This window comes from Aquarana catesbeiana, linkage group LG12 (genome assembly GCF_042186555.1).
Source record: "Aquarana catesbeiana isolate 2022-GZ linkage group LG12, ASM4218655v1, whole genome shotgun sequence".
Lineage (NCBI taxonomy): Eukaryota > Metazoa > Chordata > Amphibia > Anura > Ranidae > Aquarana > Aquarana catesbeiana.
In genome coordinates, this window is record NC_133335.1 from 162,863,399 (window position 1) to 162,885,187 (window position 21,789).

Consider the following 21,789-nt stretch of genomic DNA (forward strand, 5'->3'; position numbering starts at 1 on the left):
ATCGTTCTCCAAATGTCCGCAAAGTGCAGCAGCCTTCCCCCCACCCGATGGAGTGGGGGCGACCCCTTAAAGGGAGAGCTTGGTGCTGAGTTTAGAAGAATTTTGGACCCAGGGCTTATTCTGGCCTTGGCCTTGGGCTTGCCCCTGGCCCTAGCACCCTGTTGGCGGCAGAACTGCCTTGGTACTGAGATTTTGAGGAAGCAGTCCATGAAGTTTTAAACGAGGGACGCCTGGTGCTTTTCTTCACAGGAAGTAGAGAACTCTTCCCTCCAGAAATCTTTTGGATATATTTGTCCAAATGATCCCCAAATAAACGTTCCTCATGAAAAGGGAAACCTGACAATAACTTTTCACAAGGAAGCTCTGTTGACCAGTTCTTAAAGGGGTTGTAAACCTTCGTGTTATCACCTTAATGCATCCTATGCATTAAGGTGAATAAACACCTGGCAGTGACCGGCCCCTCAGCCCCCCCCGTTTTACTTACCTGAGCCCTGGAACGCGCTGTCTCTCTGCCCGGGGTTCTCGGCTCTTGACTGGGTAAATTGATAACAGCGCAGTCACTGGCTCCCGCTGCTGTCAATCAAATCCAATGACATGGGCGCCGGGGGTGGGGCCGAGTCATACATTCGGCGGCTATGGACGCTGAATGCTGGACTCTGGAGCGCACCTGCAAGGTAAGCCCCTCGGGAGAGCTCTTCTCCTAGGGGGTTATCTGATGTAAGGAGGAGCCGCAAGAGCCGCCGGGGGACCCAAGAAAACAAGGATCGGGGCCACTCTGTGCATAACGGGCTGCACAGTGGAGGCAAGTATGATATGTTTGTTATTAAAAAAAAAAAATAAAAACGAACCCTTACAATCACTTTAAACCAAAAAAAGTCTGTGCATATGTACAGACAAGAGAGCCAAACGAGAAACCTGCTGTATTGAATCCTTTTAAGGTGTCAACAGCAAAATACAGTGCTCGAGGAATATCTGTCTTATTTTCAAGCAGATCATCCTCCTGGTTCGGCCTATTAGGCGGTTTGACCTGATCCTTTACGGACTGGCAGATACCAATTGCTGCAACAGCTGGCTGAATAGCTGAACTGGCCAAAGAAAAGGAAGCCTTTAATAATGACTCCAATTTCTTGTCAACAGGGTCTTTCAAGCCCTGAGCGTTATCTACCGGACAAGTTAAGTTCTTGTTTAAGGAAGAGACTGCTGCATCTACGGCTGGCATGCTCCATTTTTTAACAAACTTTTCATCCATGGGATATAAAAGGGAAACCTCTTAAGAGGAACAAAATCCTGTCAGGATGTTCCCAATCAGCATACAGCACTTGTTCCAGCAGGGAGTGTAGGGGAAAAGCCTGTGCGGCCTGAAGAGGCATCAGGGATCCCAATAGCACTAGGGGCTCAGTCACCTCTGCAAGAGGCAACTTAAAGGCAGAACGAACCATTTCGGTCAGAGTCAGGATGAAAAGCCTCTGCGACCGAGAGGCAGACATCAACTGGATATCTTTTTGTCCAGGTTTCTTGAAAGCAGACTCATCCGCCAGGCCCTCCAAAAGAATTCTGAGCTTTTAGCTCTTCCCCATTCTCAACCCATTCCTGCTCCAAACTAGGAGGCTCTAGGGAGCGGGATCTGTCACGCTTCTTGCCACCGTGTGGGATGGAGGCAATCCTGTCAGCAATCCTGTGCTCTAACCCAGCTATGGCCGAGGACAGTTCATCCTTTGTGATAAAGGGTGAAGCAACAGCGTTGACTATAGGCACAATACCAGATAGGCGCAGCAGCTCAGATTGCCCGGAAGCCTCTGGTCCCTTAGGGATACAACACTAGGGATACGACTAGGTTCATCAGGAACTACCGAGGACATAGGTGTGCCCTTCCCTGTAGTGTTAGTCCCACTCCTCTTTTTTGAAGACATTTACTAGCCACAAAAAGAGTACTTGGGTGTAGTATTAGAGCACCTCAGAAGGGAGACCCTTTAATAGGGCTCACCAAGCCCCTATGCAACAATCCTCCTAAGCACCTTAGCCTGCCAAACAACACTTGGTGACTCACGTGACCCGGGCAAGGAGAAATTAACTGCTGCAAGTGCCTGTTCAGAGTCTGTTCTGTGTCCCACAGCTGCCTTCTGAAAGTACCGCATGCTTGGCATATACAGCTTAAATAAGCTAGCTGTTCTGTGCATGCGTGCGCATGTACATGCATGGTCCCGGAGAACGGCGTGGCTGTATTCGCGTATGATACTTTGTACGCCCTGATAAAGGCTACTGCGCATGTGCAGCGAAGCCGCGTGCGTCATGGCCGCCAAACAGACTGCTAAGTCCAGCTGCACTTTTGTGAATGCATGTGCACCATAGCCGCCAAACAAAAAAAACTGCCAAGTCCAGCGGCCCTTTTGCGAATGCACATGCGCCATGGCCGCCAAACAAACTGCTAAGTCCAGAGGCGCTTTTGTGAATGCACGTGCACCATGGCCGCCAAACAACAACTGCTGAGTACAGCGGCACTCTTGCGAATGCACGTGCGCCTTGGTGAACGAAGGCGAAATGGCGTACCGTTGCGCACCATCATACAGGTAAAAAACAGCCAGACACAAGCAATAAAAGGTACACTTTGCAAACACCCACAGCTAGCCCAAAACTCCCCCTGTATGGTCACCGCACACAGGTGTCCAGCCTCTAGCTAGCTTGACTGATTGTTACAATCACTGGGACACCCTACAATAGTAAGTAAAGGGGTTTCACTTACCCGTCCAGGTGCAGGGAAGCTTAGAAAATAAAAGCCCAAACTTCTCCTATCACGGCAGGTTCCTGTAACTAGCTAGCTTGACTTATTGTTACAATCACTGGGACACCCCACAATAATAAGCAAAGAGGTTTTACTTACCCGTCCAGGCGCAGGGCAGCTTAGAAACTAAGAGTCCAAACTTCACCCATCACGGCAGATTCCTGTCACTTGAGGACCTTCAAGGACTGGGTACCCTTTTCATGTTTAGGGTCCACTCCCTTGGACCTGTACAGCACCCTGCAGGAATGCCTTAGCGCTGTAGTGTCCAGGATTCCACTTCGCAGGGTCCGGCTCAAGGATCTTGAGTCTTCTTTGTAAGGCTTAGGTACCATTTATCTAAGCATATAAAGCCGGTATCAAATGGATCCGATCGGTCAATTACTTGATTCATTTAAGAACCGTTAATGGGACTAGAGACCAGGAGTTCAGAGAGGTCAAACAAACCGTGTCATCCACCTTGCAGCAAATGGTAAAAAACTGAAGTGCTTCCTGTGTGGGAGAGGTTAAACAGGGGGATCGCTTCCTGTCTAAAGTCCTTTGGTCTACCAGTGTCCATTCACCTGGAGATGGAGTATAACCCAGCAGGTAATGAATATTAGCCTGACTGTGTCCCATGATGTATGAAAAAGAAAAAAAAAAATTGTCTCATTTACATTATTGCACCAGCGAAAGCAGAATGGTCATGTCTTTTCACTTTAAAACATTTTCACACGGACATATTATTCACACTGAGAGGCAGGTTTGTGTGCAGTAGATGTTGGCCTTGTTATAGAGCCTAACCAGTCATTTCACATCGAAAAGACTGGCTACATCCCTTCTGAAGAACACAACTAACATCATAAGTGAAAATGCATTTCTGCACATGAGTTATTAAGCGATAAAACTAGATAACCTTGTCTGTGACGAAGCACTGGTCACTGCATCAATTTCCTGATCTTTCAGCCGCTTTAGTCGCTGCAGCTGCTCCTCGTGGTCTCGGCACATTTCCTGGACAGACAACCTGCAGGAAGGTGGACACATAAAATAATGCTGATAATTATCATAGTAGCTAGAATAAAGATAATCCCAAGCCTGGCAACTCACCTCTGCAGTTCCCTAATGCGTTCTATCTCCTTGTCCTTTTCCTGCTGGAACTCTGTCAGCTTACGCTGATATTGGGCTAAGAGTTCCGCTTTATCATTTTCTGCACTCTGGCAGCGGGCAAGGTATTGTGAGGAAAGCTCCTGGTTCTCTTTCTGCAGGCGTTCCTCCCTTTGGCTGGCAGAATCCTCCACCAGCTTCAAGCGATTTCTGTGAATTTATGGTGCAAAAAAGCAGCAATGTAAGAAAATTATTTAAACACAGAAATATTAATGGTCAAGTCTACCCAGTCATTGAGGGGGCCATTAACAATGGCGATATCACCATCTGTGCTCCAATGGTACTGCTGAGTTTACTTCACACTATGCCGTGAGTTAAAGTATCCATCGCACTCCTTACAGGCTCGTCCACACTTTGTGTAGGACACTGTAGTGAATTGGTGGATGGCACCACCATACAATCATAAGAAAATAAGGATCTTTACCAGCACGCCTTGGTATAGTGATAGACTTGCCCTTTATTCAGATAAAGTAACAGGCATCACAGACTAATGTTTTGGGACAGATAATACTATGCAATAGAAGGAGAGGATGGTTACATGACATTGACAGGTTTCCACCTCCATTTTGTATTGCATTCTTTAAAATGAATGGGAATGCTCTTGAATCAGACTCCTGTGCTTTATAACAGTGCTTTTTAGCAGCAGTATGGATGTGGTAAGGCCAAACAGCTGCTTTATAAATGGGTTTTACAAAAATTCAACAAGTTAGTTGAGTTCCTGTCAGGATCCATTGCTTATATTTCCCCAAGCTGTCAGTGTCTTCCCCGTATTAATAACGACATAAGAAAGTTGGTATTCTTATTTGTAGTCTTCAGTTAATCATTCCACATTAGAGATAATTTATCAGACAGTTTTGTGGGAATATCTGATAAACAATTTAAATCTGCAAAAAATGTCAGACAATTATATATGATTGAATCTACCATTGAGTTTGCCTTTAAAAGTATTCAGGTTCAAATCTATGTTTACGTTTTCTTTTTCAATTTTTTGTTCTTTCATTTCCCTTCCTCAGTCTCACTCTTTCCCCTTAATTCCCTGCTAATCCTTAGTCTTATTTTTTACTGTTCCTCTCAGTATATGTGCAATATACAGATATTATGTATTAAACTATTGGTTTTCCAATATGACTGACATGGTCTTTAACACTGGTTTTTCTGTAGATGTACATGTTTCTGTACCGTTTAAAAAAAAAGTTAATAAAAAATTATTTGACACAAAAAAAAGTAGTACTAAGACTCAATCCTTTGTTATAATTTAATGTCTATTCCTTTTGGTAAACATTTATAAACAGATGTCATTCTGAACCGCACTGTAGACAGAAAATTCAAACCCCAATAAAAGCAAAGACATTTTGCACAGTTTGGCCCCTTTCACACGAGCATTCCGTCTGTCTGTTTTTCATTCGTCCGTTGACAGGTGAAAAAACGGACAGCAATGCATTCCTCTGGGCAAATTAATATAAACAGATGATCATCTGTTTACATACGCGTCTGTTCAAGTCTGTTCTTCTTTTTTTGCTTTCCATTTAAATAGAACAAGTCTCTATTTTTGTTTTGTTTAAAAAAAATGGAAGCGGACCTAAATAAGTTAATTTTTGCATTGTTAGGTGCGGGCACCCGTCAGCCTAGGTTCACACTTGTGCGATGACAGACATTGCATGTGATTCACACCGCATTGCTGTGCAGATCACATGCGATGTCTGTGTGATGCGAATTCAGCCATACAAACTGTATGACTGAAATTGCATCGCATTCGCACCAAAATGATGCAGGACCCTTTTTTTGGTCCACACTGGAATCAGATCAGATTCCTGCACCATTTGACAGTTAGCACTGCGATCTGATCTGGGGATGTCATTAACTTTACATTGACACGACCAGCGGTTCACACAGGGCTGTGTGAACCAGTGTACGATAAAGGTGTGATGCGGGAACTGGCACTGAATCGTACGGTTTCCCGCATCGCACCAGTGTGAACTCAGCGTAAGCATTCTAACAACCAGTGACTCATCCCTGCTGTCATGCCTGCTTATTTTGTAATCAAAAGAGGTGGCATAAAACAAACAAAAAAAAAATAAATGGCATGAGGTCCACCCCCAAAATCCATACCAGACCCTTATCCCTGCATGTAGCCCAGCAGGTCTGGAAAGGGAGGGGGTGAGCTTTTTTTTTTATTATGGCTAGGATACATAAAAATTAAAAAACATACATTTTTAAACTAGTTAGGTTACACTGAACTCCAGGTAGATATAAAAGACACAAATGAACGCAGCTCTGTATTCTTAAAATTTTCTGTAAAGTTATTGATCATTGCAAATCTTATATATCCTCTAAAAATGCCTGTAGATGAACATTAAAAAAAAAAGCAGTGTAAAAACTTTTTTTTCCCTAAAAGTTTAGTGGCGATCACGACTGCTAAGACCTCTCTTCTCTCCCTAGTTCTGAGGCAGGGTCTCAAAATTGTGCTTAGCAAATTCATTATTAACAGTAGCACGCCAAACGGGAGCTGTTGTCAATCTAAAACAATTGCCAGACTAGGATACTAAAGCTAGGTGCACACAGGCCGAAAACGGTCAGTTTGGCAGGAACCAGACAATTTTCGGTCTGTGTGTACAGCTCCTCGTGTGTTCTGGTGGGGAAAGGGGGGGAAGTCCCACTGTAAGAACACAATAGCCGCACTAACGTCAGATGTGTATATACGGCGATCTAATTATTTTTTCGTTCAGCCAGCTGGGTTAAATGAAAGCTGGAACGAAATGACTTGCAGGGAGAACATCAATTAATTAGATTTGTTTCTACAGCTTACCTGTAAAATCTTTTTCTTGGAGTACATCACGGGACACAGAGCAGCCATAGTAATTACTATCTGGGTTATACGCCACCTATAGGTGAATGGACACTGGCACACCTAAAAAACAGGAAGTCCCCCTCTATATAACCCCTCCCATACAGGAAGTACCTCATTTTTGTAACAAAGCAATGAATATCCCAGTAAAGAGGGGAGGGACCTCTGTGTCCCGTGATGTACTCCAAGAAAAGGAAAGCTGTAGAAAAAAATCCTATTTTTTTTATCGTACATCACGGGACACAGAGCAGCCATAGTAATTACTATCTGAGACGTCCCAAAGCAATGCCCCTGAGGGGAGGGAGACACATACAAAGCAGGCCACCATTAGGCGTGAGGATCTAGACTGCTGCCTGCAGCACACTGCGCCCAAACGCAGCATCCTCCTGCCGCCTTACATCCATCAAATGAAATTTAGTAAATGTATGTACTGATGACCAAGTTGTGGCCTTAGAGGCTTGATGATGCACTGCCCATGAGGCACTTACTCCTCTGGTAGAGTGCGCTTTTACCCGAAAGGGTGGAACTCTCCTTTTCATCCCATAAGCCTGAATTATAACCTGGCAAATCCACTGTGAAATAGTCGATTTTGATGCTGCCTGCCCTTTCCTGGGCCCTTCTGGCAGCACAAACAAAGAGTCAGTCTTCCGCATCTGGGCTGTCATTTTCAGATAGACTCTGACAGCTCTCACCACATCGAGAGAATGCAAAAATTTCTCCTCGACAGAAAGAGGTTCTGGGAAAAAGGAAGGCAATCTTGATGACATCTTGGTTCAGGTGAAAGCTGGACACCACCTTAGGCAGAAAAGCCGGATAAGGACGCAACACCACCTTGTCCTGATGAATAATTAAATATGGCTCCTTACAAGAAAAGGCTGCCAACTCTGACACTCTCCTTGCCGAGGTCACTGCAACCAGAAAAACCAATTTCCTTGTCAAAAGGATTAGAGGAATATGCGGAATAGGCTCAAAGGTCCGTCTTTGCGAAACCGTCAAGACTGGATTTAAATCCCAGGAGCACAAGGGTGGCCTAACTGATGGTGTTATACAAACTACCCCTTGTATAAAGGCCCGAACCAAGGAATGCGAAGCAATTGGTCTTTGAAAAATACCAATAAGGACGAGATCTGACCCTTGATTGTGCTCAAGGCCAGCTTCATTTCTACCCCCAACTGTAAGTAAGCAAGAATTCTACCTATGACATACTTTCGGGGATGCCATTCTTTGGTTGGCTTCACACCAAGAAATATAGGACTTCCAAATTCTATAACAAATGGCCCTGGAAGCTGGTTTCCTCACATCTATCAATGTAGTCAGAACTGAACCAGAAAGCCCTCGATCCTTTAAAATTTGGGCCTCAATAGCTAAACCATTAAATTTAGCCACTGTAAGGCAGGATGGAATACTGGTCCTTGGGAAAGCAAGTCTGGACGGAGTGGAAGGGACCATGGTTTTCCCACTGCTAATTTTACAATTTCTGCGTACCAGGACCTTCTGGGCCATGCTGGGACTACCAATATTACTGGCTTCCCTTCCTCCCTGATCCTGCGCAAAAGTCGCAGTAGAAGCTGAACTGGAGGGAATGCATAAATCAATGAAAATTGGTCCCACGGAATCACTAACGCATCTCTTCCGAATCCAAGCGGATCCCTTGTCCTTGACACAAACCTTTCTTGTTGAACCTGGACGCCAACAGATCTATGTTCGGTGTCCCCAATGTTTGGCAAATGGTTGAAAAAACCTCGGGATGCAAGGACCATTCTCCCTTGAATAACTGCTGGCAGCTCAAGAAGTCTGCTTGCCAATTCTCCACTCTTGGAATGAAGACTGCTGACAAAAACGGTACGTGTTTCTCTGCCCATGTTAGGATATGGTCCACCTCTTTCTGGGTTGCCTGACTTCTGGTACCCCCTTGGTGGTTGATGTAAGCCACAGCAGTGGCATTGTCGGATTGGATCCTGACGGGACAACCCCGCAACCTGATGGTCCAGGACACTAGAGCCAGACGAGCTGCCCAAATCTCTAGGATATTGATAAGCAACGTTTTCTCGATTCCTGACCACCTGCCCTGGACAGTGGATTCCTCCAGAACCACTCCCTAACCCGAGAGGCTGGCATCCCTTGTCAGCACCTTCCAAGTCACTGGCAGGAAGGATTTGCCCTTCTGCAAATTTCTGGGTACCAACCACCATTTGAGACTCTGCCGCACCCTTGGGGACAGATACATCTGATAATCTAAAGCTTGGATCTTTTTGTTCCAAGTGAACAGACTGCTGTTTTGCAATAGTCTTAAGTGGAATTGGGCGTTGGGAATTGCTTTGAAGGAAGCTACCATCTTCCATAGTAACCTCATACAAAGGCGAATTGAAGGTCCCTTCTTTCCCTTGACCACCCAGACAAGATCCACTATGGCACGGACTTTCGTCCGAAGCAAAAACACCTTTTCTTGGATTGTGTTTATAATCAGACCCAAGTATTCCAGTCTCTGTACTGGCCGTTAAGCTGACTTCTCCAGGTTGAGAACCCAACCCAGGTCCTGTTCCAAATACTGAACCATGCTGGACACATTTTGTTCTAGTCCTACAGCCTACTGATCTACTAATAGATTGTCTAGGTATGCCATTATTGATATACCCTGGACTCTTAGTCTTACTAATATCAGAGCCAGAATTTTTGTGAACAACCGGGGGGGCGGTAGCCAACCCGAAGGGCAAGGCTACAAACTGAAAATTACGCCCCTCTACCTTGAATCGTAGAAACTTCTGGTGAGAGAGGTAAATTGGCACATGCAGATATGCATCCTTGATGTCTATTGATGCTAGAAATTCTCATCCCCTCATAGTGGATACGACTGACCGGATTAACTCCATCCGAAAAGAGCGTATGTTTAGGAATTGATTCAGACTTTTGAGATCCAGCTCTCACATCTCCATTCGGTTTTGGCACCGTGAAAAGACTTAAATAGAGACCCATGAACTGCTCTTCTGTCGGTACTTCTATAATTACACTTTGTGACCTAATTCGGTCCATGCCTGGAATAAGGATCTTCTCTTTAGCAGGTCAATGGGAACATTTGACCTTAGAAATTGAGATGGTGGAAATTCCTGAAACTCTAGTTTGTAGCCTAGGGATACTGTGGAACTGACCCATCTGTCCTGAATCCCCTTTCCCTAGGCTTCTGAAAACTGCAGAAGCCTTCCCCCCTGAGTGGGGGCGCTCCTTCATGAGAAGGCCTTAGGACCCTGTTTGGCAGGCCTCTGAACCCAGCGTTTTTTTCTGGCCCTGTCCTTACCTTTGAGGCTTACCTCTTGAACCGGACAGAGGAGGAGTCGAAACTGCCTGGAGGCTGAGGCCCCCGGGGAACTGGAACGTTTAAATGAAGGACGCCTACTCCTTCTAACAGGTAAAAGCGCACCTGACATTTTTTGGATATCATTATCCAAATCGTCTCCGAAAAAGCATTACCCATGAAAGGGAAAACCTGCCAAATAGCTTCTCGCAAGGCAATTCCGTTAACCAATTCTTTAACCAAAGAATTCTGCGCATATGCACAGACAAGAGAGCAAAGTGTGACACTTGCTGAATAGAATCTTTAAGTGCATCGATCGCGAAGCATAAGGCCCTTGGTAGGTCCGCCAACTCGCGAGCAGCTTCCCCTTGAGCAGGAACACTTAATGACTCGCTTAAACTGGTCCTACAAGGACTGACAGATTCCTATAGCTGCTACTGCAGATTGTGCTGCTGAACCAGCTATGGAAAAGGAGGCTCTAAGTAAACATTCTAGCTTTTTATCAGCTGGATCCTTAAAAACCTGGGCATTGTCTACCGGACAGGTTAAGCTCCTATTCGCAGAAAAAATTGCAGCATCCACTGCTGGCAAACTCCATTTTTTTTAAATTTCTCATTCATGGGGTACGGAAGTGAAAATCTTCTAGGAGGGATAGAAACTCTATCCGGATGATCCCAATCTGCACATACTAACTGTTCCAGTAGTGGGTGCAGAGGGAAAGCATATGAACTCTGCGGAGGTCGCAAAGACCCTAAAAAGGAAAAGGAGGCTCTAGCCAGCTCTACCGGGGGCAATTTAAATGCAGAACAGACCAAGTCTCTAAGGGATTGCACTAACAATCTTTGGGACTGAGAGGCCTCTATATCCTCTGCCCATTCTTGATCCACTGCTGGTAGGTCAGTTCCAGTTTGGGAGACAGACGCGATCATAGCAGCGAATGCAGATGTCAAATCGTCTTTTGTGACGTATGTAGAGACTGAAGCATTGGAAGTAACCACTATGCCCGACAGCCATAATGACTCGGATTGGCCAGACGCCTCTGGCCTCTCAAGAGAGGACAGCACTGTGGAGGCGTGACTAGGTTTCTCAGACCCTGACCGTGGCACCCTTGCATCCCTTCCTGCTGTATTACCCCCACTCTTCTTTCAGGAAGACATTGCCTTAGGCAAACAAACTAGAGGCACTTGCAACCTGTGTGCCCAACCTACTGCTGAGCTGTAGTCCAGCTATAATGCCGCTATCACCGCTCAGCTTAATGACCAGTAGTAGTGCCTTTTAAATGCCTGTATCCAAACCCCACAGTGCTTATGTGCCCCACCAGCAGCAGCCTGCTCTGTGTCTGTCCATCAGCCACCAGACCCTTAGTCGAGTAGAACTTTATAGCCATCCGGCTGCGCCTGCACCGTGTGCTATGTGCACACTTGTTCTCCACGTGTACACCAGCCGCATTTTAGGCCACGCCCCCACGTCCTCAGTAACCCTTATCTGGGGCTTACTTCTGTGCACGCGTGGATGAGGCAGCGGTTCCTAGAAGGAAATGCTGGCCGTACGGGGCAGTAGAGGAGCGCGCTGGGATAGACACTGCGGCTGCTGCCTGCCTAATGGTTTTGCCATCACTGACAATGGGGACATGTAGTGGAGCCTCTTACGAAAGCAAATCTGACTAGCAAGAATTCCTGAAATGACAGAAAATACAAGGTATACACATAACACATCACCACCCTCTAGTGGTGATACACAGGCAAGACGCGCGGCTACTGCCAAAAGATAACCCTTAAAGTGAACCATATGTGTTCCTTTTTTGGGGGTTCTTTTAAGAAAAAAAAAAAAAAAAACTTACCATTCCCGCCGCAGGATACTGCTGGAATACACAGTTAGATCCAATTTTCACCCATCACGGTGGGTCAGGTCTCTTGCGGACCTTCAAGGACCGGGTCCCCCTTCATCTTGGGGCCCACACCCTTGGACCTGTACAGCACCCTGCCAGGACCGCCTTTGGCTGTCCAAGGGTCTGGCTCCCAGGGTCCAGCGCCTCAAAAGAGGCACATTACAGGCAAAACCTCTTTTACTTCTTCCTTGAGGGCTGGGTACCATCCACCTTGGCCTTCTTTTGCCACCTTGAATGGCTCTGAATGCATAGTCCCTGGATCCTAGCAGGAACTTTCAACAGGACTTAATCATATTATAGAGCACTACTCCATTGTGACAATCACCTTGAAGACACTGGCAAAAAAACTGAGGTACTTCCTGTATGGGAGAGGTAATATAGAGGGGGACTTCCTGTCTTTTATGTGTGCCAGTGTCCATTCACCTATAGGTGGCGTATAACCTAGATAGTAATTACTATGGCTGCTCTGTGTCCCGTGATGTACGATAAAGAAAATTAGGTTTACAAACTCTTTAACCACATGACCTATGGAAGATTTACCCCACCCTTCATGACCAGGCCATTTTTTTGCGATACGGCACTGTTATTTTAACTGAAAATTGTGCGGATGTGGGAGACTGTACTCAAATAAAATGTATGGAATTTTTTCCCCACAAATAGAGCCTTCTTTTGGTGGTATTTGAGCATCACCGCATTTTTTATTTTTTGCGCTATAGAACTAAAAAATGCCGACAATTTTGAAAAAACCCCCACTATTTTTTACTTTCTGTTATAAAACATATCCAATAAAAAAAAAAAAAAAATGGAAAAAAAAAAATCTAATTTCTTCATAAATTGAATCCAATATGTGTTCTGCTACATGTTTTTGGTAAAAAAAAAAAAAAAAAAATCACAAGCGTATATTGATCGGTTTACGTGAATGTTATAGCGGCTACAAACTATGGGATATATATATTTATTTCTTTACAATACTAGTAATGGTGGCAAATCAGTAACTTATAGCGGGACTGCGATATTGCGCAGATATTCTGACACTTTACCTGGAACCAGTGACACTAATACAGTGATCAGTGCTAAAAATATACACTGTCACTGTACTAATGACATTGGCTGGGAAGGGGTTATCTAGGGCAATCAAGTGGTTAACTGTATGCCCAGCCTGTGTTTGTGTGTTAACTGTGTGCTGCTTTTTCTAAGGGATTTAATGGATTCTAATCCCTGCTTTGCACGAACACAGAATCCATTTCTTCCCCCCTGTCAGAACTGAGATATGCCTTGTTTGTTCTCAGTTCTCTGTGTATTGCCGATAATTGGCGGGTGCCGGAGATCATTGAGTGTCCTGCACCTACAGATCGGCGTAAGTCTGGAATCACGTATATATACATGATTTGGCTGCCGCCCTGTAGCAGTAAAACTGCTATGGGGCGGACGGCAACTCGGCAAGTGGTTAATATATCAATTGTATATTTTCGAATGCAAGCAATATAAGTACCTGAATCTGACATTGCATCAGATGCATCTTGCAGTTCTTGCACAACATTGCTCAGAGAGGGGGAGGGGGAAGCAGAAAAATTAATCAAATGTGCTACAGTGAAAGGCACATGCTGATAGGAGTAGCAAGCAGAGTGGCGGAAAGATGAGCCAATTGGTGTGCTGTTTCTTTCACTGTGTAGTCAAAGATTAGGGGAGATGTATAAGGAGGCTCCTGAAGACGCACTATCGTGTGAAACAGCTGTTGAGCAAGTGTGGATAACTGCCTGAGGTCCCACTGCTCCATTGTGGTGGCAGGTTATGCAAGTCATATTCAGTGGCACTTTTCTATTTTTATCCAGATGAGGGTACTAGTCTGAGATCCGGCCGCCATTTTTCCTGTGGTGACTGTGATACAGTGGCTTCTGTCTATTGTTATGTCTGAGGACATATCAGTTCTTTCTGTTTTTACTTTGCATGTTCTAATAAACTAACATTCTACACTATGGTCAGTATCCAACTTTTATTGTCAGGCTGGATGTGTTTACCATTGAGATGGATTGATTTATATATGCTCTGAACAAGTGAATATTCTTTATTCCTGGTGGAACATACATATGGAGGAGCAGCCATCTCCTGGCAGAGTGGTGACATTTGTATACGCATGATGCTGTCCTATAATCTAGACTGCAACACGGTCTGGTGAGTGTGCATTTTATCTGTTGGTGATGGCAAAGCATCATGGATATACTGATATCCATGGTAATGAGCTGATATCAATGTGAATCACACATTTTTTCTGAACTTCTTTGGACTCTTATTTTCTGTGTTAATTTTTCTTCCTTGTAATATCAGCACTATTTAGGAGTATATTGATGTACACATCTTATTACACATCTTAAAGCATTTGTTACCCCAACACTTCATATTCCTGATATGTGCCTGCTGTACCATGTACTTGTATGTTAAAGTATCCTGTTCTCCTTATATTGCTTCCTTTGTGTGAAATCTCTGGTGTTCCTGCAGGTCCCCTTGCTTTTCTATTAAAAACTGACCACACTCAGCAGGAGAGCACACCTTGGTCAGTTCTCTAGCTATGCTGGGAACTCAGTTTGCTCTCCTCCAATTATCAGACTTGTGCTGATACGCCCCCACTGCACAGCCATTCAATGAGCAGATCAGTGTGCGGTTGCTCCCCCCCCCCCCCCAGCTCTTATGCAGCTGAGAACAGAGGGGATTTGATCACTTATAAAAAAAGAAAAAAGAAAAAAAAAAAAGAAAAAAAAGGTATTTATAATGTTTTTTTCTATCTATACATAAATGGTTTGCATTTAATTTCTATTTTAAACTGAATTTGTTGTTTTACAAGGTGATCATTTACAATCACTTTAATACAGTATATAATAATAAATTGATGTACACATCTTAATAAAATGTTTACATTTGTCTTTTTTCCAGCTGTGCATTTCTTGGTTTTATTTGTTTCTTGTGCCATACCTTTGTGCGTTTTCTATGAGCTCCAGATGTTCTTTGTGTCTTTGTTGCAGTGTTTCTAATAACATATTTTGCTGTTCCTTTTCTAGCTGAAGCTTTCTGATCTATGATAAAATAGAAAAAAAAAAACCCAAAATGTTAGCGCCTTCCTCCTAGAGATATACAAAAATGTAAATTTTGATACACCTGAAATAATACCTGGGCCTCCAGGTCCAATATCCTGCCCTCTAACTGCAGCATATCCCTTTGGGAGTCCTTGTCATTTTCTAGTGCCCTGAACACAGCAGGAGCAAGCTGCAAAAAGAGAAAAAAAATCATTAGTCTAAGCATTATTGCTGGGTTCTTTGGTAAAACAAGGTCATCTGGGCCTATAAAGAACCCTTCAGCTCTAATTTGGAAATGTTAACATGTTAATAGGGAGATCAGGTAGTTACTTTAAATATAATGCTAGCTGTTTTTTTTAAAAAAAAACATCAAGTAGTGCTGATGCTTATACTGCCGAAGTTCAATAACCATTTTTAAAGAATTTCCCAAGCACACTCTCCAGCAAATCAACATAATCCTACTGTAATTGAACTGTTTCCACATTTTAGGTTAACCGCTTCAGCCCTGGACCATTTGGATGGCCAAAGACCAGAGCACTTTTTGCGATTCGGCACTGCGCCGCTTTAACTGACAATTGCTCGGTCGTGCGACGTGGCTCCCAAACAAAACTGATGCCCTTTTTTGCCACAAATAGAGCTTTCTTTTAGTGGTATTTGATCACCTCTGCGGTTTTTATTTTTTGCGCTATAAACAAAAAAGAGCGACAATTTTGAAAAAAAACGCATTATTTTTTACTTTTTTGCTATAATAAATATCCCCAAAAAATATATAAAAAAAAACATTTTTTTTCCTCAGTTTAGGCCAATACATATTCTTCTACATATTTTTGGTAAACAAAATCGCAATAAGCGTTTATTGATTGGTTTGCGCAAAAGTTATAGTGTCTACAAAATAGCGGATAGTTTTATTACATTTTTATTAATATTTTTTTTTTACTAGTAATGGCAGTGATCAGCAATTTTTATTGTGACTGCGACATTATGCAGACACATCAGACAATTTTGACACATTTTTGGGACCATTCACATTTCTACAGCGATCAGTGCAATTAAAAATGCATTGATTACTGTGTAAATGTGACTGGCAGTGAAGGGGTTAACACTAGGTGGCGCTGTAGGGGTTAAGTGTGTTCTAGAGAGTGATTCCAACTCTGGAGGGGAAAGGCTACGTGTGACACATCACTGATCACCGCTCCCGATTACAGGGAGCTGTGATCAGTGACAGTGTCACTAGGCCGAACAGGGAAATGCTTGTTTACATTAGCATTTCCCCGTTCTTCCTCTCCGTGAGACGATCACGGGTATCCCCGCAGACATCGAGTCCGCGGGACCCGCGATCCTACTCACGGAGCTCGCGGCGGGTGCACGCGCTGTCGGCGGCGCGTGCTGCTGGTGGCACGTATGTGATGGCATGGCAGCAAATTCAAGGGGACGTACAGGTATGCCCATTTGCGCAGCCGTGCCATTCTGTCGACGTATATCTACATGTGGCGGTCGGGAAACGGTTAAAAGTTTTTTTTGTAGCAGACAAATACATATGAACATAGTGCCAAATCAGGGCACAAGTGTGATCCTTAAATACTAGTTTAGTTAACTAAATTCCCAACTTAGGACATATACAGTGACAAGAAAAAGTATGTAAACCCATTGGAATGAACTGGTTTGCTGCAGTAATTTGCCATAAAATGTGATCTAAACCTACACACATACAATTCTAATTTATTTTCCCAGAAGTGGGCGCCCCAGTAGAATCCTCAATGAAGTAAAGAAGAACCCGTGAGTAACCAGTAAAAGGCTTGAAAACATCAATGAAACTGGCACACATCCCTGTTCATGAGTCTACATACGCAAGTCTTTGAACAGGCAGGGTGTCCATGACAGAACACCATGGAGGAAGCTGCTGCTCTCCAAAAAAAAAACATTGCTGCACGCCTGAAGATTGCCATAGAGCACCTTAGCAAACTGCAACTCTACTGGAAAAATGTTTTGTGAACTGAGGAAACAAAAGTTTAACCGTTTGGAAAGAATACTTAGCACTATGTACAGCTTACCTCGCTTTTAATGTTTATATCAAAAACGCTACCTATAACACATCCGAGGGCTTTCTTCCGGTCGCTACGATCTACACTACTAAAGGTATCTCTGGCCGAACTCTACAGCTAGGCTCCGTTATGACATCTTAGTAAAGTGGAAAACAGAGGGGGGGAGCGGGTTTACTGCATATGGAACTCTACCATATAGCATCCATATTGACTAGAATAGTGGACTGGTTTTATCACATAAATCTAAACAGTGGGCAACTATTGAGCAACAAATAACATCGCTCCCTTTGACCTCTCTTCCATGGATTACGCCTAAATTTCACCTTTGACATCATTATTAAAAGTCTGAGATTTAACTATCCGAAAGCTAGGCATCTCTTCAACCACTGGCCCACTTACTCCAATTATGGGTAATCCAGAATTTCAGCCAGGTTTATTGTCAACCAGGTTCCTACGATGGACAATACTGACCCCTTCACTGATTAAACAAGCGCTAACAACTAAGGGACTTGCAATCGTTTAATACAATAGCAACTGCAGAATGTAACTACCCAGGTCGTTGGCTACACTATTTTCAGCTTCAGCATTTTTATATACAATTATCGAACAAGGGGTCACTTCATAGGGAATAAATTCCATTTAAATCTCTTTGCACTGGGCTCTCAGAGTGTTCTCACACCATTTCTAAAATATCTAATATATTGTTATCCCATGCATTCCCCAATTATTCATATTACATCAAAGATTGGGAGAGGGAATTGGGCCATAGTATTACCACAAAAGATAGGAAAAAGTAATTCCTCCTAACCTTTAAATCTAGTCTCTCAACATACAGTGGGGCAAAAAAGTATTTAGTCAGCCAACAATTGTGCAAGTTCTCCCACTTAAAAAGATGAGAGAGGCCTGTAATTGTCATCAACTATGAGAGACAAAATGTGGAAACAAATCCAGATAATCACATTGTCTGATTTTTGAAAGAATTTATTTGCAAATTAAGGTGGAAAATAAGTATTTGGTCACCTACAAACAAGCAAGATTACTGGCTCTCACAGACCTGTATCTTCTTCTTTAAGAGGCTCCTCTGTCCTCCACTCATTACCTGTATTATGGCACCTGTTTGAACTTGTTATCAGTATAAAAGACACCTGTCCACAACCTCAAAACAGTCACACTCCAAACTCCACTATGGTGAAGACCAAAGAGCTGTCGAAGGACATCAGAAACAAAATTGTAGACCTGCACAAGGCTGGGAAGACTGAATCTGCAATAGGCAAGCAGCTTGGTGTGAAGAAATCAACTGTGGGAGCAATAATTAGAAAATGGAACACATACAAGACCACTGATAATCTCCTTCGATCTGGGGCTCCACGCAAGATCTCACCCCGTGGGGTCAAAATGATCACAAGTAAGGTGAGCAAAAATCCCGGAACCACACAGGGGGACCTAGTGAATGACCTGCAGAGAGCTGGGACCAACGTAACAAAGGCTACCATCAGTAACATACTACGCCGCCAGGGACTCAGATCCTGCAGTGCCAGACGTGTCCCCCTGCTTAAGCCAGTACATGTCCGGGCCCGTGTGAAGTTTGCTAGAGAGCATTTGGACGATCCAGAAGAGGATTGGGAGAATGTCATATGGTCAGATGAAACCAAAGTACAACTGTTTGGTAGAAACACAACTCGTCGTGTTTGGAGGAGAGAGAATGCTGAGTTGTAACCAAAGAACACCATACCTACTGTGAAGCATGGGGGTGGCAACATCATGCTTTGGGGCTGTTTCTCTGCAAAGGGAACAGGACGACTGATCCGTGTACATGAAAGAATGAATGGGGCCATGTATCGTGAGATTTTGGGTGCAAACCTCCTCCCATCAGCAAGGGCATTGAAGATGAATCGTGGCTGGGTCTTTCAGCATGACAATGATCCCAAACACACTGCCCGGGCAATGAAGGAATGGCTTCGTAAGAAGCATTTCAAGGTCCTGGAGTGGCCTAGCCAGTCTCCAGATCTCAACCCCATAGAAAACCTTTGGAGGGAGTTGAAAGTCCATGTTGCCCAGCGACAGCCCTAAAACATCACTGCTCTGGAGGAGATCTGCATGGAGGAATGGGCCAACAAACCAGAAACAGTGTGTGACAACCTTGTGAAGACTTACAGAAAACGTTTGACCTCTGTCATTGCCAACAAAGGATATATAACAAAGTATTGAGATGAACTTTTGATATTGACAAAATACCGTATTTATCAGCATATAACACGCACTTTTTTCCCCTTAAAAACAGGGGAAAATCGTGGGTGCGTGTTATACGCCGATCCCCCGCCGATTGTGACCCTTTTGGTCGTTCTCAGCGGCTTTTGGTCGTTCTCGGCAACTCTCGGTCGCTTGCGGCCATTCTCGGCGGCTCTCGGCCGCTTTCGGCCATTCTTGGCGGCTTTCGGCGGCTCTCGCAGTCCCGCTGTGCCCGAAAGCTGCCGGGAGCAGCCAAAAGCCGCCAAGAATGGCCGAGTGTGTCCGAAAGCCGCCGAGAACGGCGGCACCATTTTTAAACGACAAGTTTGAAAATGACACAGGGACAAGGCTACAGATGGACACTGACTACACTGACACAGGCTACAGATGGACACAGGCTACAGATGGACACTGACACTGGCTACACTGACACTGGCTATAGATGGACACTGACAAGGATGCAATGATGGACATGGCTACAGATGGACACTGACAAGGCTGCATTGATGGGCATTTAAATGTAAGTTTTTTTTTCCTTAAACTTCCCTCCTAAAACTTTTTTTCCTTAAAATTCCCTCCTAAACTTGGGGTCCGTATTATACGCCGATAAATACGGTACTTATTTTCCACCATAATTTGCAAATAAATTCTTTCAAAAATCAGACAATGTAATTGTCTGGATTTGTTTCCACATTTTGTCTCTCATAGTTGAGGTATACCTATGATGACAATTACAGGCCTCTCTCATCTTTTTAAGTGGGAGAACTTGCACAATTGGTGGCTGACTAAATCCTTTTTCGCCCCACTGTATATACAAGAAAAGAACTATAAAATATTAACCAGATGATATAGATGTCCCGTGAGGCTTCATAGAATATCTTCAATCTATCCTGAAAAGTGTTGGCGCTGTGGGGGATAAAGGCGCAATGATCCACATATGGTGGACTTCACCCTCGGATTACATCTTTTTGGGAGTCTGCATTTCAAATTTGCGCTATTGCTACTGGTATGCCATACATACATAAAAATCTCCGGAAATGACCCTATTGTCTATCTATCCGGGCTCTAAGGGAGAGAATAAAAAGCGGCTGCTCCGCTTTCTCCTCTCTGCAGCGCGACTACTCATACCTAGACACTGGAATACCGATGTTGCTCCTACTATTAAAGAGTGGATAGCTGAGCTGAGTCATTTAAGGAGAATGGAAGAATTAACGGCAAACATACATGCATGTTACCCTAAGTATATGGCGATATGGTCTCCTTGGATTGAGTTTTTGGGCTCCGATATTCTAGGATCTTTCCTATAAAAAGTTTTTACTTCATGACACGACTGACTTAAAATAGCGGCTCTACAGGTAGCTTGTCAGAGAAATAGATTGATTTGCTTGTGAAATTCTACCCCCTTTTTTTTCTCTGTTTTTCCTTTCCTATTTTTCTTTTTATTGTCTTTTGTTTTACCTTTGGGTAGATTCTTACCCAAGTGAAATAATGGTTACCCAAGTATAGTTGTTTCTGTTGAACAGGTGATAAGATATATTTATATTGATCTTCGAAATATTAGAAAAGATTGTCCTTCTCAAGCTTCATCAATGATGTGATATATGGGATCAAGGTGATCCAGACTATGGGCTTTTTAAATGTAACCTTGCAAACTATTTAAAAAAAAAGCTTAGACTTACCAGTGACGGTATTTTTACGAGCCTTTCAGGAAAACACCTTGGAGAGAGCGTAGCTCCACCTCTTCACAGGAAACACTGCGCGACAATGCCCCTTTTAAAAATAGCTGCTTCCACCATGCCTTCAGTTATTACCAAGAAGACCTCTGACATGCTTGAAGATAAAAGCAGACAATTACCAAGCCCCATAATTATACTTTACATATGATAACCTAGGGAGGGAAGTAGGCTGCTGTCCTGAAAGGCTCGTTCAAATACCGTCACCGGTAAGTCTAACTAAGTTTTTCTCCCTTCGCCGTTTTAGGACAGCACCTTGGAGATGATAAATGAGCACTTACTTCAGGGTGGGACCACTGCCTGTAAAACCTTCCTACCAAAAGGATTGGTCTGAGGCTAACAGTAGATCCAAATGGTAATGCCTTATAGAGGTCGAAAAACTGGACCACGTAGCAGCTTTACATATTTGTTCAGGATATGCCCCGGCCTTCTCTGCCCAAGAAGCAGCCACTGCCTGCGGAGAACGAGGCAAGATTCCTTGTGGAGATTCCAGGTCTAAGGAAAGGTAAGCTTCTTTAATAGCTTGTTTCAGCCATCTTCCTAGGGTACTTTTGGAGGCTCTACTCCCTTTGTGACTCCCTTCCATTAAGACGAAGAGTGAAGATGATTTCCTAATACTCCTTGTTATCTCTAAATACCTTAGGAGGCACCTTCTAACATCCAGGGTGTGGAAGGCCTCTTCACCTGGCCCAGAAGGCAAGGGGCAAAAGGTAGGGAGAATGATCTCCTGTGTCCAGTGAAAGACGGAGGAAACTTTAGGCAGGAAGCCTGGGTCC

At 43.9% G+C, this 21,789-nt stretch overlaps 1 protein-coding gene across 1 annotated transcript in view; it reads right to left on the reverse strand.

Moving 5' to 3' along the window:
- Positions 1 to 21,789, reverse strand: part of FBF1 (Fas binding factor 1) — a gene marked incomplete in the record, with an annotated part of 244,589 nt that overhangs the window by 57,147 nt on the left and 165,653 nt on the right. Inside the window, 4 exon segments of the mRNA XM_073606133.1 lie at positions 3,672 to 3,779; positions 3,863 to 4,069; positions 14,909 to 15,009; positions 15,104 to 15,199. Coding sequence (XP_073462234.1) covers positions 3,672 to 3,779; positions 3,863 to 4,069; positions 14,909 to 15,009; positions 15,104 to 15,199 — 512 coding nt within the window.